The sequence below is a fragment of the Hemicordylus capensis genome, chromosome 15 (genome assembly GCF_027244095.1).
Source record: "Hemicordylus capensis ecotype Gifberg chromosome 15, rHemCap1.1.pri, whole genome shotgun sequence".
NCBI lineage: Eukaryota > Metazoa > Chordata > Lepidosauria > Squamata > Cordylidae > Hemicordylus > Hemicordylus capensis.
This window is the reverse complement of record NC_069671.1, coordinates 12,330,733-12,354,832: the sequence shown is the minus strand read 5'-3', so window position 1 is coordinate 12,354,832 and position 24,100 is coordinate 12,330,733. Positions and strand designations below refer to the sequence as shown.

General features: G+C 50.7%; 1 protein-coding gene across 20 annotated transcripts in view; it reads right to left on the bottom strand.

Moving 5' to 3' along the window:
- Positions 1-24,100, bottom strand: part of NCOR2 (nuclear receptor corepressor 2) — a 318,459-nt gene that overhangs the window by 27,760 nt on the left and 266,599 nt on the right. For 18 of the 20 annotated variants that reach the window (XM_053279156.1, XM_053279146.1, XM_053279155.1 and 15 more), the window contains 11 exons: positions 23,573-23,723; positions 17,282-17,434; positions 16,394-16,480; positions 14,800-15,077; positions 11,108-11,471; positions 7,942-8,169; positions 6,787-7,035; positions 5,871-6,023; positions 4,402-4,551; positions 4,106-4,268; positions 2,166-2,731 (listed from right to left, as the gene is read on the bottom strand). In XM_053279156.1, coding sequence (XP_053135131.1) covers positions 2,166-2,731; positions 4,106-4,268; positions 4,402-4,551; positions 5,871-6,023; positions 6,787-7,035; positions 7,942-8,169; positions 11,108-11,471; positions 14,800-15,077; positions 16,394-16,480; positions 17,282-17,434; positions 23,573-23,723 — 2,542 coding nt within the window. The remainder of the gene's footprint in view (positions 1-2,165; positions 2,732-4,105; positions 4,269-4,401; positions 4,552-5,870; positions 6,024-6,786; positions 7,036-7,941; positions 8,170-11,107; positions 11,472-14,799; positions 15,078-16,393; positions 16,481-17,281; positions 17,435-23,572; positions 23,724-24,100) is intronic. The other 2 variants (XM_053279152.1, XM_053279154.1) reach the window with 2 other exon arrangements.

Sequence of the window (24,100 nt, the reverse complement as noted above, 5' to 3'; positions counted from 1 at the left end):
GTGTCAGCAGCCCCTAGAGCAGCCTGCTGCTGGTATGGGATGTTTGGATGGAGCCACATGCAGAACACTGCACACTTCCAGGTAGCAGTGTGGAGTCTCCGCCACATTAAAGCCATTTTTGGTAATTACCCTAATTGGCTGGTAACCAAAGCTGGGGCCAGGAGGGTATTTCCTACCAGGCCAAATGTAGCCATTGACCCAAGTTTAGCTTTGTTGGTGGAGCTAATCAGCTCTGCATGCAAATGGTCTGTACTGTAGCTGTCCTTTGCTTGTGGCCTGGACTGTGTAAACAGGCAGATCTGGTGGAGTGGGGGCATTTAAACTCCTTCTACCCGACAGTCTCAGGCACTTGCTGGTTTCCAGCCCCCGCTTGGCGCTAGCAAGTGTAGGTCACCGTATCTTAAGAAGGACATTGTAGAACTGGAAAAGGTGCAAAAGAGGGCCTCCAAGACGATCAGGGGCCAGGAGCACCTTCCTTATGAGGCTAGTCTACAGCATCTGGGGCTCTTCAGTTTGGAAAAGAGGCAGCTAAGGGGAGACCACGATAGAGTTGTATAAAATTATGCATGGAGTAGAGAGAGTGGACAGAGATTACGTTTTCTCCCTCTCTCACAACACTAGAACGAGGGGCCATCCCATGAAACTGAAGGTCGGGAAATTTAGGACTGACAAATGTACTTTTCCACACAGCACATAATTAATCCATGGAATTCTCTGCCAAGGGATGTGGTGATGGCCACTAGCTTGGATGGCTTTAAAAGGGGCTTCGACAAATCCATGGAGGATAGGTCTATCAATGGCCAATCAAGGTCTAGTCTGGTGGCTATACGCCACCTCCAGCTTCAGAGGCACGATGCCTCTAAATACCAGTTGCAGACAAGCAACACAGGAGAGAGGGCATGCCCTCACTTCTTGCCTGTAGCCATCCCAGAGACATCTGGTGGGTAGGGATGTGCATGGAGCCGGTTCGAAGGCGGGATGGGGTGCTGCTTTAAGGGAGGATGTGTGAGAATGTAGCCCTCCTGCTACTCTTCCCCCACAGACGCTCTAGTTTTCTACAGTCCCTCAGAGCGGCAGCGTCCCTCCCTGCCACTCCATTGCCCCCATTTACTGGAACTATCTGGAAGTAGCCGATGCACTCGTGCGGGAGTGCACGTGTCGAGTGTGTTCGCGTGATGTGCACGCACCCTTGGCTACTTCCAGATAGTTCAGGTAAATGGGACGGCAGGGAGGTACGCTGCCGCCCTAAGGGACTGTAGCAAACCAGAGCGCCGATGGGGGAAGAACAGCAGTAGGGGTAAGTGCACCCCCCGCCCTTTGAACCACCCATGCCTGGTTCCGTGCACATCCCTACTGCTGGGCCACTCTATGAAACAGAACAGGCCTTGGGTCTGATCCAACAGGGCTGTTATTTTGTAAGGAAAGATGCCTAATTTGAAATCCCCTAAGGGAGTTGACAATTCTTCTGTTCAGGAGGCTTCCCAGGAATGGGGCGAGCCACTGATAAACCCCTCCTTTCCAGCACAATAGCTCTTGACAAGTCATTACTTACAACAGCATAAACCTTCCAGGCCTGCTACTTTATGTAGAAAACAGTCATGGAACAATGGGGATGTGAACCAACCAACCAACCACGGTTTGTCTTCTAAAGGGCCATTCTTACAGGAACTGCTAACATCGGTTTGCAAAAGCTCTTTAAGAGCAATCCAATTCAAAAGGACAATGCAAACGTACTCTGTGGTTATCTGCTGCACTCTCCCTTATGTGTTGCGTTCCCCTGACAGCCTCACTCCCCGTGTCCATCCTTATCCCTCAAGCCACCCCTCAATTTTTCACCCAATCATCAGCATAACCGGAAACTCAATCATCAGCATGAAAGCCAAAACTGCAGAAGGAAGTTGGTGGGTTCCCCCCGCCAGGAATGGGGGAGAAAACAAAGGCAGGGAAATGGACGGAGGGGGCTTATCAATGAGGCAATGCTGAGAACAGGCATATGAGGATAAAACAGACTGTCACCACAAATGAGTGGGTTAAATTAAATTTAAAATGATGGGTTGGTGGGGTGGGGGAGAATATATATATTTTTTAATTAAAAAAAACTTATGTGTGTGTGTTTAAGGCCACAAACTTGGAGTACCGCCCCACTCCCCCCCCCAATTTCTTACCATCGCTATTGGCGTCGTTATTTAGCGAGCTTCTCTCTCGCTTCCCCTTATCGCAAGAAATTTGACGCATGATAATCACATCTATGAAGCTGGCCGCTGTCATGGTGGTCTTACCGAGTGCTCGGAGCTCCTGTTCGTGCACTGAAAGGGTTTTACTCTGACTCTTTTCTCTACTGGACTGCTGCTCAGTGGCCGAAACTGCATGCAGCGACTGGTCCAGGGACGGGTGGTGCTGAGGCTGGCCTTTCCCCTGTCCTCTGCTATACAGATGGGCGGCACCTGCCCCAGAAGAGGGCATGGGCCGAGACTCCATGGCTTTACTGGGCGGAGGTGACTGGTCCAGGCCTGCCCCAGCGGGCAGCTTTGAGGTGTACAGGTTGCTTTCAGTCTGGGGCCGTTCCGTTTTGGCATCTTGGGGCCGGGAGGCCTCCTTCTGGGTGTGGGCCGCATCCATCCCAGAGGTGTAGCTGTCCATGCCACTTGCAGAGCTGCGCAACGAAGATGCTGAAGAGTAGGCCGAGGTGCGGACTGGTGAGGTGGTGGCCGTGGAGGACGAGCAGGAGGATCTTATGGACGGAAGAGAAAAGCCCAAATAAAAGCTCTGCCGGGGCAAAAAGGTGATGCCGCCTCATCTCCCACAATGCCACTTGGACGGTCTAAATCTGTATCCAGTTAGGAAGTTTTGTTTATTTCATTTACTAAGCACGTACCCTGCCTCTTCAGGTCAGAAATCCTCCCCACCAGGCAGCTTATGAAAAGCAACCATGAAAATACCATACAGTAAAGCAGGGCAGCAGCACAGCAATAAAAGCCAGTTAAAAGAAAAATCCCATGAGAAACAAGCCACTCCTCTTAAAACAGCAATCTTCTCCACCAGCATGTTAGGGTAGGCCATGGATGTTTTCTAAGTCCCAGCAGGTGGTATCACCTTCTTGGTCTATGGAGGGCCACAGTCTTCGGTTTGCTGCTACATGCTTGATGTAAGAATGCAAGAGCAGCCTTGCTGGCAATGGTCTGTCTAGTCCAACATTTAGTATCCAACAGCAGCCTGTTAGCTGCCTTTGGAAAGCTCACAACCACGGTTCGAAAGCAATGGCTTTCTGGTTCTTCCTTCCCAGCAACTGGCACTCTAAGGTATACTGCCTCTGAACATGGAGACTCTATAGAGCCATCACGACCAATAGCTGCTCTGACAGACCTATCCTCAGTGGATTTGTCTAATCATCTTTCCAAAGCAGACTAAAACCAGTGGCCATCACCACATCTTGTGGGCAGTGACTTCCAAACCTAGAGTTGTATGAAGAAGCCCTTCATTTTTCCTGTCATTTCAATGCCAATCAGCTTCACTAATTGATCACTATTCAAGAATTAGGTGAGAGAGAGAGAGAGAAATTTGCTCCTCTCCTTCTCATTCCTAGTTTTATTGGAACATAGGAAGCTGTCTTTTACTGAATCAGACCCTCGGTCCATCTAGCTCAGTACTGTCTACTCTGATTGGCAGCGGCTCTCCAAGGTTTCAGGCAGGAGTCTCTCCCAGCCCTGCCGGGAGATGATCTCAGGGAATGAACCTAGGGCCTAGATGCTCTTCCACTGAGCTACGACCCCCATCCAGGGGGATACCCTTACAGCACTTGCATGTAATCTCCCATCCAAATGCAAACCAGGGCAGGCCCTGCTTAGCAAGGGGGGCACAATCCATGCTTGCTACTGCAAGATCAGCTGTCACACCCTCCCCTCTCTCCACAAGCCAGCACTCCACAATTTCACCTTTGCAATATATGGCCCACCCGCCTCCAGCCTGCTACCCCACTTTCTGCAAGGCCCTGTGGGATGTGTGCCACATAAAAAAGTTAATCTCTGTTCAGTGCACTGGCAAAAGAGACAGAGCTATTTCACTGTCCACCCAGAAATCCGTAGATAAACCCAGCCTTATTATGTACCGCAGAACGGAGGTGGCAGGGTTCTCGGAAGGGATGATCTTCATGTTTGTGTTGTGTAGCACACTTGGGCGTTGCTGGATGTTGTCCTGGGTGCGGGGCGAGATGGGGGAGTGTTTGTGGTTGTGCACGTGTGCTGAGGAACGGCCACTGCTCTGGTCTGTACCTGTCAGAGAACACAAGGAAGCAAAAACCTGACGTGGGAAATTCAGAGAGGAAAGCAACAGTGAAGAGACAAGCCAGTGAGAGGGGCTGCTGGCATCTCCCCAGAGAGGACCCGAAAGGCCAGCTCTGCCTACCTGGTCTCCAGATGGGGGCATGCTCCACCGTGGTTGTGGCCGTCAGGACAGATTTCTTGCGCTCCTTTTCACGCTCCCGCTCGCGGTCCCGCTCTTGCTCCCGTTCAGAAGCCGAAGGTCCTGTCTGTTTGGTCAACTGCACAGGGCCTCCTGTGAATCCGTTTTGACACAGGGCTTGAAAATGTGGCCACCTGTGGAAGCCCTTAGGCAGCAGCTGCCATGGGTTGCTTTGGGTTTTTTTTAAAAAGCTGCCCTTTACCCTGTCAGTTCTAAAGGCTGCTCACGAGATCAGTGCCATGTCTCTCAATAAATAACAACAGCGCTAACCACATTCAAGCATTAAAATGTATCAGGGTAATAAAACCCTACACAAAACAGTAAAAAAAAACAAAAAACAGCAAGGTGACCTGCTGGAAGGCCTGGGCAAATTCAAGGCACTGAATGGCCTGGTGCTGCAAAGACAGCAGGCTGAGTGCCAGATGAGCCTCCCCGGAAAGGGCCTTCCACCTGCAGAGCACCACAACTGAGAAGAAGGCCCTGCTCCAGTCACTACCCTGACTCCACAATTCCAAGGAGGGGCCCTCTGGTTTCGAACATGATATTCAACCAGCTGATGTGGGGGAAAGAAGGCAAAGATCTGTTTTGTGACATTTTCATGTACCCATGCATTATCATCATCAACTATGTAGGCTACTCTGGCAGATTTCTTACCGGAAGAGCGGAATCTACATTTCCCACCGAGATAAGTTAAATAGCTACTTCTCAGCGGAGGGACTCCTCAGACACGGCCGAGGGCTGCTACCATCCCCGGTTAGTGGGGAAGGCGAATACCTAAGGAAGTCAAATGACTGCTTTTCTAAGCAGGGTGCTCAAGGTGGTGATGGCCACACAATGTCAGACCCTCCTGGGGAACGGGGTTGGTCATTTGGATCAATTTCCATCTGGTGTCAGGTCCAAATCTGGAACTGAAACAGTCTTGGTCACCCGGATGAACGACCCAGGCAGGAAAAAGGGTGGGGGAGCGTGACCCCGTCCATTTTCACAGAGCCCTCAGCAGCTTTCGATACTATGGACAATGGTATCCGCTTCAGAACAGGCTGCTTGAGCTGGGAGCTCCGGATCTCCATGCACGGCTACCCCCGGAGCGGCCGGTTTTGGCTTATCTGACCAGTGATGTCCCTCTCCGGCTGGCCAGCTTTGCACCCTGGCCGGACTGGTGACCACTGGTCCTTGGCTCAGACAGGAGTGCTGTGGACGGCTAACCCTGCCATGATCTCTCAAGCCACTCTGAGCGTAACATCTGTGCATATCCAGGCTCTGTGCTGGTTTATTTTCATGCCCTCCCCATCCCTTTCCATTCTTGCCTGTCTGGACTATGAGCTTCCTTGCCAAGGAACTTTTTTTTTTTTTTTAAAGAGCCATGAAAAGCATCTAATACATTTTAGGTACTATATTACAGATCAGGTTACCTGGGGAGAGCGGGGAGTTGCTGTGTCGGCTGCTGAAAGCCTGGGGGGCATTGTGGATGTATGCGATCCGATCCATGGAGGCGGCAGAGGTGCCAGGCGTGGGAGGCACTAAGACGGGCAAGTGTGGCACTTGAGACAGGTCGATTATTCCTGCTGGGAGAACCAGAGGGTGGGGGGGGGGGGAGAGCAGACCGTTCAGGGAAGGAACCAAATGGGTTGTGTGTTTTGTTAGAAGAGGCGCAGCACCCTCTAGTGGTGTACCAAGGGACTGCTGAGAAAAGTGACTTGTTCTGGACAGGGGATGGGTGGTGGTGGTGTCTACTCTTTTCCCTGCCTGCTGCCAATTTTTCCGATCGCTCCATCTCCTGAAGGCAGCAAGCTCTACTGACTCAGCCTCACTGGACAGGTGAGATCTGAGCACTGCCAAAAGAGCCAGCAGCTGCTTGCTAACAGGGGCCGGAATTGGCAATTGGCAATAAGAAAGGCAGCTAGGAAGTTTAGTACTAGCACGACATCAAGTCCTGCGGTACCTTGAAGGCTAAACACTCAACGAGGCACAAGTTCTGGGGGACTAGAGCCCATTTCATGGACGCACGGCAACCGATTTCCACTTGGTATGGCTAAAACGGGTGTCCTCTGCGGTGATGAGCTCCAGAGGGACAGCCGGGATTAGTCCACGGCACCGGAACCAACCAAGGAATCTGGGCGCTTTAAAGAGCATTTATTGGGGCAGGGCGGGTGGGTTGTGGACGACAGTCCGCTCTTCCCTGCACCTGACAAAGCAGCCTCGGGCCCACGAAAGCCAACGCCACGATAAATGGGCAAGTCCTTTTTGCGGCACCGGTTCGGACACGCTGAAAGCCACCCCCTAGCTTCAGAGAGACCCCCCTTCCCGACCTCCCACCCCTCCACAGACCTGCTGCATAGTTGAGTGCCAGGGAGGGCTCCCGTGGAGACAGGCCACGCAGCAGGTCTGCCCTCTGGGCCATGGCCGTGGCAGCCGCCGCGTTGTGGTGCATCTGCTGGGAGGTGATGTAGTCGTTGATGATGGTCTGCCGGTTCTCCATGGCGGCCGTGTCCGGGTAGCCGCGGATGAGGTACGGGGGGTAGAGGTGGGGGTACGTCGGGCTAGGCGCAAGGTGCCTCGGCAGGTAATAGGCAGCAGCTGGGAGGTCAGAGAGAAGGCAGGAGGTTGCTCAGCCCCACACTCTGGCTCTTCTCCGGGAGTCGGGCTTGGGGGCCCCCAGATGGTGTCGGGCGGTAACTCCCATCATCCCCTCACAAACTTGGGGAGTTCTGAATTGTTGTGGACCTGGGCTGTGGCAGTCACAGGGGGAGGGTGTCTGGATCCCAGCTAGGTGCTACTGGAGCCCATCTACCTGCCCCTGTTTGGCATTTTCCATAAGCTCCCCACATGCTCTCCACAATTTTTTTTAGATTGTGATCCCTTTAGGGACAGGGATCCATCTTATTTATTTATTATTTCTCTGTGTAAACCACCCTGAGCCATTTCTGGAAGGGCGGTATAGAAATCAAATGAATGGATGAATGAATGCATGCCCAGTCCAAACGTTTCTCCTCCACCCTTAACCTTGGTCTTCCCCTCCCATGATCACCTCCAGTCTTCTTAAGAACACAAGAGCAGGCCTGTTGGATCAAGCCAGCACTCCGAGTCCTCCTCCTCTTTTGTCCACCTGCTTGCCCCCAGGAACATATTCAGAGGTACACTGCCCTTGAACATGGAGGATCTTTCTACCTCTCCTGGCTAGCAGCTGCTGACAGACCCTCCCCTCCTGCATGAATGGCCTTATCCGGTTCGAAAGCCAGGCAAACGGGCTCAAGCGTCTCAGTATTCTCAAGTCTCTTTCTATGGTCTAGGAAGCTGGTATGTCAAACAATTAAACACACACACACACACACACACACACACACACACACACACACACACAATTTCTTAAAGCTAAACTCAGCCCAGCTTGTGCAGTGAAACAAAACCGCACAAAGCAAACCAACCCCACACTGGCCTAACTAGCAGGATGTCTCCCCAGCGGCAGTGACGAAGGCCTCTTACCTGCTTCGAGAGGGATCCCCCGGGGGATGGCGGCAGGGTCAAAGGCCAACGGAATGTGTCCCCTGTAGAGATCCATGCCGCTCACTCCCCGCAGCAAGTGCTCGTAGGGAGAGATGGCGGGGTGGTGGTCTGCGAGGGCACCGTGGGGAGGCTTGGAGCTGGCTACTTCTCTTGGGGACGGCGTGACCTTCCGCTCCTGGGACACAGGTTTTCCAGCAGCGATGCTTCCTGTCAACACAGAGATGATGGAGTCAGAAGAATCAACATGGAATCGGGCTTAAGGCCCAGGTCCATGACAAGGATGGCGCTTTCCTCCTGCTCCTGGCAGCCCTTTCATCACAGCACTTTGATACCAGCCGCAGAGACGGACTAACAGCCTGATTAAATTTACTCAAGGGAGTCCCAGTGAAATTACAAGGGCGAGTTAGGCATGCTGAACCAACTTCCTAGGCAGCAGAAAGGGACTTGAGAATACTGAAAATTGACCTCTGAATTTCAGTGGGACTCCCTTGAGTAAAGTTAGTCAGGATATCAGCCACTGACCTCTTTGTGCTCAGGTTCGAGAAACAGTGTAAATGAAATAGCCCTATATTCTCTACGGTTAATTTGCAGGCTGCTTTCCCCATTCATCCTTCCTAGTGCCTGGTTCTGCAATACAGGATTGAACAGTTTCTTATTTAAACCAACTAACACTCTCCATCCAGACAGAATCCACCCTCCCAATACAAGCCTTGGAGTCTTTGCCCAAGGGGAGAAGTGGTGCAGACATATTGGGGGGGGGGGTTGGGGTTGGTGGGGGACACAGAATGGAAGATCTCCTGGGTTTAAGTGGGGGTAAAGGACATGATTTTGTAAACACTTGAGGAGCATTGCCACAGGACCCTTCATTCATTCTGCCAGCAGTCAAGAGGTTAACCTGAAAATGAGAGGGGATGGGAGGGAAACCCACTCCAGCACCCACGGCACACTCAAAAATATACAAGATGCAGCCGGAGCCCAGATGGTTCTGACAGTCTCCTGTCCTGCTACCAGCCCTGAGAGCTGTAACATTTCTGCAACTCTCGGCTGGAATAATGTCAGACACTTCACATTTCCCCTCTAATTTGGAGACGGCATCTCAGTCATGCGTGGGTTTCTTGCCAGCCCCTTCACACAGGGCTGAGCGATGCCAAGAGAGCCGATCTGCAATTAGGAGGAGCTGCACCTGTTTCCGAGAGCGGCTTGTGCCACGCAGGAGGCGGCCACGTGACAGAGGAGGACGGGCAAGAAGACCACCTCTGCGGAGATGGCACAGCTGCAACTGGACACAACTTGCAACAGGAGAGCTTGCGTTGAAGTCGCTTTAGGAGTGAGACCCCAAGAGGACCGCTGACTGTTCAATATTAATTCTTTCCTATTGAAATATTAATACGTATTGGAACATTTACACCCCACTTGCTGCTCCTTGAAGGGGACTACCCCAAGTTGGCCTAACAAGAAGATGTAAGCGCATGACCATAAAAACAACGAGTGAAATAAAAGTGAACAAGGAAACTAAGTCAGCCGCAAAACCCAGAAAGTGTGCAAAACAAAGGTGGCACAAAAATAAGGATGGCATTTCTGTTGTCCTTCATGCCAAAAGACTCCTTGGAAGAAGACTCTTTAAACCAGATGGTGAAATGTCAACAGAGAGGGGGCCCAGGGAGGGAGACCTGAAGTCCCACAGGAGCACCCCAGGCGCCTGTGGCCACCAGCGGAACTTCTGCCCGCATTAGGACATGGAGCAGGGACTGCTGAAAACCAAAGTGGTGAGCAGGATTATGTGTGAGAAGGTGGCTGTTTAAACATCCCGGCTCCAAACCGCTTGGGGCTTTAACAGTGGCAGTGAGCACCTGGCAAGGAGCTTGGAAAGAGACCTGGCCATAGCACAGAGTCAGGCCGAGGCGGCAGCTCATCTCTTCCAGAGGTCTGATGTTTGCCAGAAGGGAGGGAAGATAGAACTACGCAGTGGGACAGTTCAGATGTCACTTGGCGCCAAGATTAAACCAAGATGAGGCCCATCCCCAGATCGTCTGGAGATGAGGCCAGAGCTCAGTGGTAGAGTATCTGCTTTGCATGCTAAGGTCCTAGGTTCAGTCCGTGGCAGGATCGCCAGGCAGGCCTGGGAAAGATTCCTCTCTGAAACCCTGGAGAGCTGCTGCCGGTCAGAGCAGACAGTACTGGGTAAGGTGAACCAATAATGTGACTCAATATACAGCAGCGACTCAGTAGACATGCAACCTCTACATCCCTTTTCTCAGATATGAAGTGATTCCCGAGGGCAGGTAGCCCATTTGATCAGCCCTGCCAGCCGTCTCCTTTCATCATCAAAGGCGCAGTGATATGTCTCTAGAAATATGCTGTGTTTCCAAAGGGGTTTGTATTTGTTTTGAAAACTCACCTCCACCCAAATCCACCCTCAATGATAAATTACATCCCTGGTCTGGAATTTAAAACATTGTTTTTTTAAGTGTGTGTGTGTGTGTGTGTGCGTGCGCATACACACACAAACACACACACTTTTCTAGGCCTCTTGGCTAGTCTCCCCAGCAATCTTGCTTGCAGAGAGTTAGCCATATGCGCACATGACAGAAACACCAGCCAAGAAACTTTTCTGTACTCCAAGAGCTGAACAAAACACTTCGTTTCACAAATGTGTTGGTTCTCTCATGGTGGGGGGAGAAATGGCACGCTAATGGCCATGAAGGCTATATTAACAGGGAGAAAGACAGAAAGCCGTGCTGCTAATCTTTTGCAGATGGATTAAGTCAAGTTTGGAAGAAAAACTAAGCAGACAAGGTCATGTTTCCCCCTCTCTGCCCAAGTGGATGATCCAGCAAGCAGAGTGTCCTCCTTCTGGGATTAGAGGATTCGTCTTACGTCTACACCGACTCCTTCCTGAAAGAGGGGAGGGGAGCTGCAACGCCAAAATCCTTTGGGCCAACCGCAGGAAGGCACTGAAAAGCAGATGCTCCCCGCTCTGGCAAGCACTCACAGTGGTGCAGAGTGCAACGAGCTGGGACTTGCTACTCAAGCTTCCTGGGGCTTAAATGGGTTTGAAAAGGATCGTCCGAAAAGCTCCTGCCCAGCTGGGGTACAGAGCCCAGCAGGGCACCACCTCTCCTGCCTCGTGAAGAGCACCACTGACCTTCATGCTGCTGCCTCGGTGTCGGCTCCCTTGTCGACACTGGGGAGCCTCGGTGCAAGTGGCTGCCAAAAGCGGCCCCGTGGGCTGCCTGGTGGTCCTCGTAGGCAAGCGGGCTGTGGCGAGGCTTCCCCGGCTCTGGAACCATCACGGGGGCTCCTCTTGTGATTGAGCCGCCAGCGTTGGACACGGGGCTGGGCCGGCCTTTCAGGCTCTCCTCATAAGCTCTTTCCAGAGTCCTTGGGTCCTGCATGACATCCAGAGGATGCATGGGGTGGAAAGCCCTCCCCGGGCTGCCGATAATGGATCGGACGTCATGCTTCTTGGCACTTCCTGAAGCGTTGCTGTCATATTTCAGCGGAGTACCCTGGAGAGGCAAGGCGGGAGACAGGGAGAGAGGTCAACACGCTGGGAGGGAAAGGAGAGCATTAAGGAAGGCTGCCCCACACACACTCCAGGCTCAGCATGGACTGGCAGGAAAAGGAAAGCCATTTGATGCATTCTTCACAGTCATATACCCCTGATAACTGGGCAAAGGGGCGATTCTCTTTATTTAGCAGGGGGAGAGTAACTGGCCCTGTCCACCCCCAGCACAGGACCTCCAGTGACTGTTGCTGGTGTCTGTCTGATGTTTCTTTTTAGATTGTGAGCCCTTTGGGGACAGGGAGCCATCTTATTTATTTATTATTCCTCTGTGTAAACTGCCCTGAGCTATTTTTGGAAGGGCGGTATAGAAATTGAAATGAGAAATAAATAAATAAATAAATAAATAAATAAATAAAATACTGCCCCGTCTCCAAGCAGCTCAGGGTGGCATGCATGAGATAGCCCCTTTGGTCCTCACAACGACCCTGTGAGGTAGGCCAGGTGAGAGAGAGTGACTGGCCCAAGGCCACTGAGTGAGAAGTTGAACCCAGGTCTCCCCATGCCTAGTCTATCATTCTAACCTCTACACTGCACTGCCTCCCCCGATTTCTTCAGGGAGCAGTTTTCAAACTTCTCACTCTCTGGGAGTTCTTTTGGCCCCTTTACTGGCATGCCAAGAAAGCTGGCACATCAAACAGGATTCTCAAGAATGTTCTAGGGAACACCCTCAGGCCCAGTTCACACACTGAACCAAACTATGGTTAAGGTAGCTCAACTTTGGTTTGGTGTGCTTTCCCATTTGGCAACCCATGGTTTGTGATGGGCTGGCAAACAGAATCAGAAACCATGGTTTCAAGCAGGGTATACTGTGGTTCGGCGTGATGTTTTCATTGTCACAGAAGTTGCTCCTCTCAAGAAAGCAAGAGAGAACTAAAAGAGAGAGAGAAACTAAAAAGGGGCAAGAGAGCTAAGAAGTGCTGACAAGCTGCTCTAAACTTTGATTTCCCTGGACGTCTGGAAATTCTAACCATGGTCTGGATCTGGATTCTCAAGTATAGTGAGCACAAACCGTGCTTTGGCATGCTGCTGAAATGGAGCCTTTGTGGGTGTGGAGAACACATCAGCCAGATGTGCTGAGCTTTGCTATCATGCCACATGAGCAGAGAATGTATCGGTAAATCCATCCTATTATTATTGTTGTTATTACCGTATTATTATTATTCGATTTCTATACCACCCTTCCAAAAATGGCTCAGGACAGTTTACACAGAGAAATAACACATAAATAAGATGGATCCCTGTCCCCAAAGGGCTCACAATCTAAAAAGAAACATAAGACAGACACCAGCAACAGTCACTGGAGGTACTATTGTGCTGGGGGTGGATCGGGCCAGTTACTCTCCCCCTGATAAATAAAGAGAATCACCACATTAAAAGGTGCCTCTTTGCCAGCTTAGCAGGGGATCCATCCAATGTTCTCCCAGGGCTGCATATTGGGAGTGGAAACACTGGAAATGGTGTGAAACTCCTTCCAAGGAGCTTCTAAGGAACGACAACGCTCTCCAGAGGCCCTACTTGAATGATGCCACTCTGCCCCATGACGGACGGCCGCTTCCCACCTGACTGGTTTGCACTCACCAAGATGCCCCTTTACCTTTAGCTGCCAACAGAGGAATGCTGGAGGCTTTGTACAAGAAGAGCAGCCCTCAGCAGAAGGCAAGCAAGAGGTCTCATTTCATCCCACCTCAAGCCCAGAATGCCACACGGGAATAGCAGGGATTGGCAGGGTTGATCAGAAAGGAGAGGCTTCTCCTCCCAAGGGGAAGCAACTAACTCCTTTTAACGACAGGTGGATCCTCGGAGATGGTGTGCTAAATCCACACACTCCAAACGCAGCAGCACGAGGGAAGGGGATGAGTCACTCTCAAGAAATACGCATCCCTCTCTCTCCATGGGAACACGGCAGATTGCAAACAGCCCTCACCAGGACCCTGCATAGCTGCCATGGAAACCAGCCAAATATTTTACCAGCCCACAGGAGGGAATGAGGGCCAAGTGCTGACTCATCAGTTCGTGGATCTGGGTCTGGCTCTGGTATCATTTGGGTGACGCGGGAAACAGAGACTCAACTGCGATGAGGAGGAGAGGAGAGGCCTGGATTCAAATCCCGCTACAGGGCCGCCATTGCCGCAGCTGGCCTTGAAGAAGTCACTCCTCTGAACAGCACGGCCAGTGGCGTCCCTGCCTCCTACACCATAGTTGTGGGTAAGGGGGCTGGAGATGCAGCTCCTGATGGCATCGACTCTTAGCACTAGCAGCCCTATTGACCTCGAGGGGGGTGGCATTAGGGGTAGAGGCAGTAAGGGCATTCTCCCTCTGACTATGCTTTCTCTACTCTGATTCCCCTTTTTTAGACTGACAGTCTCAGGTTTCATTCCAGAGAGAGAGAGAGAGACAGACAGACAGACTTCCTTCGTCTCCCTCTCTTCTTCCTGTATGTTGCTAGCAGCAAGGCATGTAGGCCTTACCTCCCTCCCTGATGGATTTTCTAAATAAACTACTTTATTCAGAACTCTAACTTCCTGTCTCCAGACAATCCTTACCTGTGCACTTCCGCTGCAGCTGGGGTAGAGAAAGAAATCTCCCCTCCAAGCTCTCTAACAAAGGGAAAGATGAATGAGCTAAGGGTATGATGTTGCCCGTCCAGACCACTAGCAACAGGACGGGCTCTTGAGCTAGATTTATGGAAGAAATTTGGGCTGTCACCTGATTAAGTAAATATTTAATGGATTAATCACATGAGTTCTACAGCTCAGTTTTAGACATTCCTCTTCTACGACGGTGCTTACTGAAGTACATGGGTATCATTGAAAAATAAGCATTTGTTTCTTTCTCAGAAGTGATGTCTATAGTCAGATGCAAATGTATGCAGTTTTAATATGTGGTCTAGTCAGCTAAGGCTGTGTGCATTTTACTTAGCAATAAAGCTCCACTGAACTTGTGGGCCTTGAGAGTTCAATGGGGCTTACTCCTAAGTTGGCTAAATAAAGCACAGTCTTAAGGCAGAGAGGAGGGACGGGGCAAGAATGTATTACAGGACAACCCCTGCTGGAGAGAAGCTTCCTTTTTTAACTTGTGCATATTTCCCCCTGAGGATGGGGCTTTCACCTCAACATCTGTTGTGACTTTTCCCAGTAATAAATTACTGGACCATCCCTCCTTTCATCCTTGAAGCAACACTCTTAGCCAACCAGCCAAGCCATAAACAAAAGGAGCCCCTTTCTGCTTGAAGGGAGGAGGATTCTTGTGCCTCAACGTCTGTCCCTCACCTGGGTAATAGAGCCTTCCTTCACAGGTCTCGTCACCAGAGAGACATCAGGGGTGCGCCTCAGCTCCTCCCGGGGAATCTCATGGATTGACCTTCCCGCTTCCTTCACGGTGGCAACGAGGCCTTCGTGAACCGCTTTCATTTTCAAAGGGGTGAGGCTCTCGTGCGGCCTGACCTTGTAGGCCTCGGATAAGTCCCTCGGAGGCGTGCTTTCCCTCTTGAGCTGTTTGGCTTCTCTTCTGAGGTAGTCCTCGGCCTCCACATAGGATCGAGGTATTCCTAGAGGAGCATGCAGGAGAGAAAATCCATCAAGGGACTTTTACAAAAACCTGGTAGCTCAATTTTTAAAAGACAGGTGGTCATGCGTGTCCCTTGCCCTTCAGGAAAAAAAAGTGTCACAACTTTTTATTTGGTTACTTTGCAGAAACACTCAAGCTAGAAATCACAGGCATAACTCAGCCATGGGCAGGATCTGAGGATGGGGTTCCGGGGTGCCCATGGACTGTGAATTTTCCAGCCTCAACTTAGTTGTGATAGTGAAGGAGTGACTACATCAAAGTCCTTCCAAGCCCATGGAATTAACTGAATTCACATGAAGATGTGAATTCTCACATAACACTAGAACCAGGGGTCATCCCATGAAAGTGACTGCCAGGAAATTTAGGACCAGCAAATGGAGGTACTTTGGTATAGTGGCTAGAGTGCTGGACTAGGACCGGGGAGACCCAAGTTCCAATCCCCATTCAGCCATGAAACTAGCTGGGTGTCTCTGGGCCAGTCCCTTCTCTCTCAGCCTAACCTACTTCACAGGGTTGTTGTGAAAGAGAAACTCAAGTATGTAGTAGTCCTGGGCTCCTTGGAGGAAGAGAGGGATATAAAATGCAAAATAAATAAATAAATAATAATAAAATAATAAACTTGTGGAATTCTCTGCCACGAGATGTGGTGACAGCCAGCAACCAGGATGGCTTTAAGAGGAGTTTGGATAACTTCATGGAGGAGAAGTCTATCATCGGCTACTAGTCGGAGGGCTATCGGCCACCTCCATCATCAAAGGCAGGATGCTTCTGAGTACCAGTTGCAGGGGAGTAACAGAAGGAGAGGGGGCATGCCCTCAACTCCTGCCTGTGGCTCCCAGCGGCATCTGGTGGGCCACTGTGCGAAACAGAATGCTGGACTAGAAGGGCCTTGGGCCTGATCCAGCAGGACTGCTCTTATGTTCTTATGAAGGAACGGCCTGAGTCAGCAACAAGGCAGCCTGCTCTTGAATGAGGTCCAGATTTGGCTCAGGGGCAGCCTGCTGCCCACTACTTGGCTTGAGGGTTATATTTTTTTTTTTTTAAAAATAATGACGACTGCAACAGGAATAGAAATGAGATATTGTCTAGACCAGGGCTGCTCAACTTCAGCCCTCCTGCAGATGCTGGCCTACAACTCCCATAATCCCTGTCTATTGGCCACTGTGGTTGGGGATTATGGGAGTTGTAGTCCGAAAACAGCTGGGGGGCCTCAGTGGAGCAGGCCTGGTGGAGCAGACACACAGAAAAGGCCACCCTTCCTTGCCCACACACCTGCACAGGCGATACTTGCGTTACCTTGTGTGATTGAGCCCCGGATATGATGCGGTTCTTTTAAGTTGAGGGGACTGTGTCTGTCGGGTGGGACAGTTCGGCCCATAAGTCCTAGAAAGAGAAAGGATGCATTTCAATACCCACCCACACTTGGTGGGGGGCTTCCGCTGGGGTTATTTTTCTTGGGGAAGCCACTTTCCCCTTTGGAGCGAAACTTTGGGTTGGGCTTTTGCAACTAATAAACCAGATGGTGGAAACACCACAAAGGGCCTTCCCTTGATGATCAGGTGCGTCGTGTTTTGTGGGGAATGCATGTGGTTATTCAGAAGTGAAGGAAGGGAGGTTCCACATGTTGCCCCCATGGTTCTGAAACAGCAGGTCCTGGGGAAGGCATGTGAGGAGGAGGATGCATGGAGAAGGTTCCAGGTGTAACCCATGGCATCTCCAATCAAAAGGATCCCAGGTGGCAAGACCTGAGATCCTGTAGAGCTGCTGAAGACCCAGAGGAGCGACTACTGGGCTAGAAGGACCAGTGGTCTGACTCAACAGAAGATAACTTCCTCCATTCATATGCAGCTACTATCTTGTGAGCTGAGCAGAGCTTTAAGTGGGGGGGAAGCCAGGCTACATGGAGCTCTCAAAACCACAACAGGAAGCCCATCTCTACAGCATGGTTAACATCACTGTATGGTTAAGCCAACCCCATGTTAGCGAATGACTGAAGCGGGCAACAAATCTCCCCCAAAACAGAAAGGAGGAAATCCAGAGAGTAAAATGGCCACTCTCGCCTTTCTTTTATTTTCCATGGGCAAAAAGAGTCAAAGAGAAGGTGATTCATTATCATTTCCCTCCCAAGGTAATTAGACCTTTTAACAAGCACCCAGCATTACAAATATGCTCGTGAAAACCCACCTTCTATGCTAGTGGCTGAAAGGTCATGCCCGGACAAGCCTCGCGGGACCCTCCCTTCCATCATGTCGTACGTCCGCTTTGTGCCAGTGGTCTCGAGAGGCGCTCCAGTGCTTCTGCTGTCCTCTTTGGGGCACTGGGCAGTAGCGACACCACCTAGATGGGGACAGAAGAAAGCAAAAGAGGGGAGACGTGAAAGCCTGCAAGGCTATTTCTCATCCTCCATCCTTAACACAGAGCTTTGGTCAATGGGTCAGGCCATCCCAAGGGATGCCGAGGAGGCCTCCAGTCCAGCACAACTCAGAGGTCTTTGTAAACATTGAAACTTGGAGTTGATCTCTGGGAAACAGTTGTGTTTTGCCTCCCAAACTGCGATGCCAAATTTGGTGGCCTTGCACTCGGATTCTCCTCCCAATCTCCCCTCTTGCTGCCTGTCCATGACTGGTGAGAAACCAAGAGCCAAAGTCAGGCCTGGTGGAGCAAGCAGCTGGAATTAGATGCCACCGTTTCATCTCTGGCTCCATTTCTAGAACTTTTCCTGTATGCATGGAAAGGCCCCCCCTCATTTTCTTAGTATGCTCTTTTGAGATGTCCCCTGCCCCCCAACCACATCCCAGAAATCAACAGAGAGAAGGCAATGCAGGAAACCGCTCTCAGCAAACTAGAGGTATTTTCTCCCTCTGAACCAACAGATGGGCTAAAAAGGCTCCAAGGTTAAAAAAGTGACGGATGACTCCTGAGGGTGGGGGTGGGGCATGGGAGAAGCAAAAATCTCTAAGACAGGGGCCAGGGCAGGGAACATACCATGCAATCAGAGGCCAGAATGATACTGAGACATCTGCTGTGTGTCTCCCATCCAAAACGCAAGCGAATTTTCATGGGGAATCTTCTCTCTGGGCAAGTTCTGCACAAGCTGCCTCCATTCCTTAAAGCCAGTCCACACCACCATTTTTATTTACAGTACTGGGATCTGGTGGTCTTCTAGTCTTTCCCAGCCTTGGAGATGAATGGAGGTGATCCCACGATGCTCACCCCACTCCATCTTTTACACAGTGCTGAAAACTCAACACCATATGGGGTGCATCAGAAGCATCGTTCCTTTCCTCAGCAGGTCTTGGGGCAAATTGTTTTTTCCACCTTTTTTCAGACCAGGAGAACTAGTCTGGTGGTAGCAAGCATGACTTGTCCCCTTAGCTAAGCAGGGTCTGCCCTGGTTGCATATGAATGGGAGACTAGATGTGTGAGCACTGGCAGATCTTCCCCTCAGGGGATGGAGCCGTACTGGGAAGAGCAGAAGGTTCCCAGGTCCCTCCCTGACAGCATCTCCAAGATCGGGCTGAGAGAGATTCCTGCCTGCAACCTTAGAGAAGCCACTGCCAGTCTGTGTAGACAATACTCGGAGAGATGGACCAATGGTCTGACTCAGTATATGGCAGCTTCCTATGTTCCTATGTATTGTGCATGTAAGAGCCTCTAAAGTCATGTTTATCATCATTCAGTCTGCACTTGTCAGATTTTGAACCCATAAGCAGGCAAATGCAAAGCAAAAGGCAGAGCACCTGCTTTGTATGCAGAAGGCCCGATCCTTGGCAGCTCCAGTTAAAAAGATCAGATGAGCTGGTGATGAGAAAGGCCTCTACTGGAAAGCGCTGCTGCCAGTCAGAGTAGACAATGCCAGGTGAGACAGACCACTGCCTGCTTGCATGCAGAACATTCCAAGTTCCCTCCCTGGCAGCATCTCCAGGATAGGGCTGGGAGAGACTCCTGCCTGCAGCCTTGGAGAAGCCGCTGCCAGTCTGGGTAGACAATACTGAGCTAGATGGACCAGTATACAGCAGCTTCCTATGTTCATACTTTCAGATCCTGAATCTGGAACCTGAGAGCGATCTGGAGAGGATTCTGCCTGCACGCCCCCTAGCAGTTCTGGCCAAAAGCAGGAACTCCAAGCAAACTCACAAGGAAACCTTTTAAAGACAAGAGGATAGAGCAGAGCACACAGTGCTCTCCTTGAGGCCTTCAAAAACTTCCAGGTCTTGCTGCTGCACTCCCTGTGGCAGCCCAACCCAGCCCTGCCAGGAGGTGGCTCAGACAATAAGAAAACACACTGGTGGTGACAAAGCGATTGTTTCTCACCCAGTCACCACCCTTTTTGCTTTCTTACAGCCTCCTGTCATATTCCACCCAGATGCCGCCAGTGTTGAGAAAGGAGACGGGAGCTCAAGACACGTGGCGTGTTTGTAAAACATTCCTGCTTCCTGTCATGAAGGAACATCTGCTCCAAGCAGTTCTTGTGCATGGGGGAGCACCGGGCCCCCACTCCCCAACCCCGGCTCACTCACGGAAAAGTGGGACAAAAAGAAAGAAAAAGAAAAGGATTCTGTCAACATTACCCTTCCACACAGAAAAGCCATTAGCAATAAGAATAACCAATCTTCTCCAATTCAGCCTGCGCACACTGTAAGATTTTGCCTCATTAGGGCTCTTTTATTGGCAAGTATCATCATGGCATCAATGTGTTGACAATATTTTTCTCTTCTTCCTGCCTGCCAGAACTTAGAATCACAAATATGTATGTTTATAAAACCAACCCCCTTCCTTGATTTGAAAAGTTCCTCTTGTAGCTCTGCCTAAATTCCAAGAGAACTTGAAATTCCAGTCTATATTTTTTCAAATTCCAAATGGGAATTTCTTCCTCCATATGACAGGTAGCAGTGGGTTGCTGTCACATGCCCAGTTGCAGCTAAAACTTAATCCACTGCAAAATAAGGCTTAAAGTGTTTCTATCAGTATTGCCAAATGTCTCTGGGGATCCTTTGTGGCCAACTTTCTTTGTTCAACACTGGCTGTCTGGAGTTAAGTTAAGGCTGGAGTCTACAAGTATGAACACCTGCCTTTTCTGATCACCACAGAGAATAAGCCTGTTCGCACAATCGTTTGAATCTAGGTTTAATGTGGGTTACCAACATGAGTGTGATGGTGTGAACCCAAGTCGAGATGGAAATCCCAAGCGACAAACCCGGCATGGGTTCACACAATCACTTCAATATGGGTAACTTAAGTTAAATCTAGATTCAAATAACTGTGTGAACAAGCTTGATTTGTTGCAAAGACTGTATGGAGCAGATACTGCTTGGGGGTAAAACCAGGGAGTAGTTTAAATACAAGGATGGCCTGTCCACTAGGCACACCTAAGGCACCAGTTCTTGAGTGGGGGGCACTACATGCCTCCCTTTCCCTCTCCAAGTGACCACGAACATGTCTGACTTGCTGGGAGTGCCCATTTACTCTCCTCCCTGGAGGGGGCGTGGGGCAAGGAAAGAGCAAGTGAGCAAAGCCAACCTTACCTTGCCTTGTTTTCCCTCCCCTTCCGGCAAATGAGCAGCTTCTGTGGCTCAAGTTAAAGTGGGGGCTCTGAGCCCCTCAGCTGGAGGGGGGCACCAATGTCAAACCTTTGTCTAGCATGCCAAAAACGCTAGGGCCAACCCTGCAAACATCAAACACTGGCACTCAGTCTGATTTTTTTCTGCCCATCCCCTTAAAGGCTCATTAAAAATCCGACTCTGGCCAGTCTCTATACTCAACAGGGGTAGGCCTCCAGAACTCCAAATAAAGGGCAAGGGATGCACTCTGGAAGCCAACAGACCTCTTGCGCAACACACAGCTCAGCCCACCTGACTGATGGAACACAGTCCGTCAGTTCACGCTGTCTGGCTGCACCCAGCAGGCCAGGGCAAGTCAGAGGGCAGCTCTCACAGGAGCCTCCCAGCTGAGTTTGGTGTGTGTGTGTAGGGGCGGGGGGAGATGGAGAAGGCATCAGCTGCACATTTCTGTAGACTCTGGCTGTCTGGCTGGGAACTCATTAGCCGCTTTTAAGTCCAGCACTTAGTAGCTTTAAGGATCTACAAACGCACACAGAGGTCTCTCTCCCCGCCGTCTCACAATACTAGAATTTGGGGCCATCCAGTGAAACTGGTTAGCAGGAAATTCAGAACAGATGAAAGAAAGTACTTTTTCATACAATGGGCAGTTAATGTGTGAATTTCATTGCTGTGGTGACGGCCAGTCCCTTAGATGGGTTTAAGAGAGAATTTGACTAATTCATGGAGGGGGGAGGGGGGGAGGGGGAGCGGTTGCTCAGCGGCTGCTAGCAAGAGCAAGAATCACACTAATGTGCATATTCTGCTTGTCTCCAGCTCACATAATGAGGCTCAGAATACAGTGGAAAAGTTTCATCCTGCTGGCTGGGCCTCCTGTCCAACTGGAACGAGCGATCAACAATTCCCGTGATCAGTTCTTCAGCGGTGATGAAGAACTGTGCACAGACCCGCTGAAGCAGAGCCTGACTCCCGCTGAAGCAGTTTGCGTCCACACAGGGCCCGCTTGGAATCCAACCCAAATGGCGCCCAGAGCTCCTTCTCATGATGAAAAGCTGGGAAGGAGGAGTGCCCAGCCAGGCGTGGCAGGAGAACCACATGCACCCCTGATCAGCCATCGTGCGCTTGCAACGCTCAAGGCAGGAGGAGGGAAGAGTGACTGCATGGGAGCTGGGGAGGACGGGCGGGGCCAACCCACATTCTGCCTCCAGCACGGTCTTGGGAGGGGGGGGGATGAAGAGCCATCCTACCCAGCTCTCACCTCCCACACAATCACTCCCCCCTCTTCGTCACTACATATTTGACTCAGCTGGAAATACCCAGCCACCGAAGGGCCGTCGCTCTCGCCTGCTGTCATGCCCTTCCATCCGCTGCTTTGGAAGGTAAATACAGGAAAATCCCACTTACGGAAGAGCTTTGCCTCTGCGCCTCTGGGGAGGTGGAAATCACTAAGCAGGTACTCTAGTCTTGCCTGTTTTATAAAGATAGCTGGGAGCTCATACTTCCTCTACTTTGCAACTACCCCGGCCGTTCCAGTCAAGTCTACAGTAAGATGCTGCTCTCGGATGAAAAGCGAACCTTCACGTACAATGTTGCTAGGTTCTGCGCGGCAGCGTGCAAGATCCGTCGGACCCGGACTGCCAGCCCATAACCCATTAAGAGTCGTATTTCCCTATAGACCAATTTTTATATAAATTGCACTAAATTGCTTATATTAGTTAGTTGTTTTATTAGTCTTATCAGCTGTCTTCCCTTATTTTTTCGCTATCCCGCTTTTACCCTTTAGTATATCTTACAGCTTATTTTAAATCTTGTATACTTGTTTGACATTTGTATATTCACTGATAGTTGTATGCATTTACCTATGCTGGCCTTTGAGCGTAATAAAGTTGATTGATTGACTCTCCCCTCTTCCTGCCTTGATCAGGAGTGGATTCAGGATCCAGGGCGCCTGGATCTCCCACCCTGGCTGGGTGCTCCTCCTTCCCAGCTTTTCATTGTGAGCTCACAGTCTTGCAAAGGAGTCCTCAAAAACTGAATAGCCCACATTTTTACTAGCCTGTCTGACGATTAACATGTAAATCCTTCCTATTTGTCACAACAGGTCTCTCAGGAGAAATCTCATGCCGGCGTGCAAATAAAAACTAGCAGGACAAGAACACATCCTCCCTCAACACAAGCAACAAACTTAGCTCTCTGTCCACAAAAGGAGAGACAAAAACCAGTCAGTCATCAGAGATCCGGGGAATAAGAGCTTTCTACTAGCACTAAATGACTGAGAATGTGGGTGTCTGATGAATGAAGTGGGGGCAGGAGCTGCAGACTATAGGTGGCACCATGGGAAAGGCCCTACCCCCCTTTCCTAAGGGACCCATAACAAGGATCTCAGTCAGAGAGCTTAAGGAACAGGCAGGTTCCTAGGAGAGCAGGCCGTCTTTCCCCTGCCTGGCTGCAAGCTTAGTTCTTATTCACCACAGGCAGGTGGTCTGTTTACAAGCCTGACTCCCCATGCGTCACTCTCTGCTTCTGGTAGCTTTAGGAAACAGGAGAGCAGGAGAGGCTCTCATGACCACCTGGTCCTTACTGCAGCCTGCTGGGAGACTCAAATCCCTTTGCTTGAGGCCTGCATGGCTGACTTGGGATCTGCTTTGGGATATGGTGGGAAAGGAGCATGTACTGGGAGCTTCCCAGCCAAAGAGCACACATGGTCAGATAGCTGTGAAACCCAATCAGAGATGTCCTCGACTCCAGGCAGCAGAGAAAAATTGGTTCCGTTCTGTGCCTGGAGGAAAGGTGTTTCTTTGCAATGGGCATGTGAACAGGGGGGAAGAGCACCCCACTCCACTTCCCCACCTCTCCAGTTTGCATGTGTTGCCAGGGAGCATGAGCCCAATGAGACCAGAGAGAGATCCCGACTCACCATCGTAGGTCAGGACATGTCCCTTCTTCCCCTCGTAGATGACGTGTCCCTTGGGCAAGACATCCTCTCTCACCTTCTCCCCTCTGCTGGGGCTGTCTTCTCCAATTATCCGGGTAATGGTTCCTTTGTACAGCACTTCGGCTGGGGTGCCCTTGGAAAGAGAACAAGACCCATATTTAACAGTGTCAGAAGCAATTACGGCAGAAGCAAAGCATGCCTAGTTGTGTATATGCATACACACACTCATACACATGGACACTGTTCCACAAGGGTAGGGGGAGTGAGTGAGTGTGTGTGTGTGTGTGTGTGTGTGTGTGTGTGTGTGTGTGTGTGTGTAAGAACAAGTGAGTGCCATCCCAGAACTCCGCTTCCTGTCACAACTGATAGCCAGCAATGGACTGCTTAATTATTGATGAGCCAAATAATAATGAGTTGGGTTTGGGAGGGGGTGAGCAGGGAGGAATGTGTTCCGTCTCCGGTTGCTGGGAAGAGATGGGGTGAGCGCAAGATGAACATGCCAGATCCTGC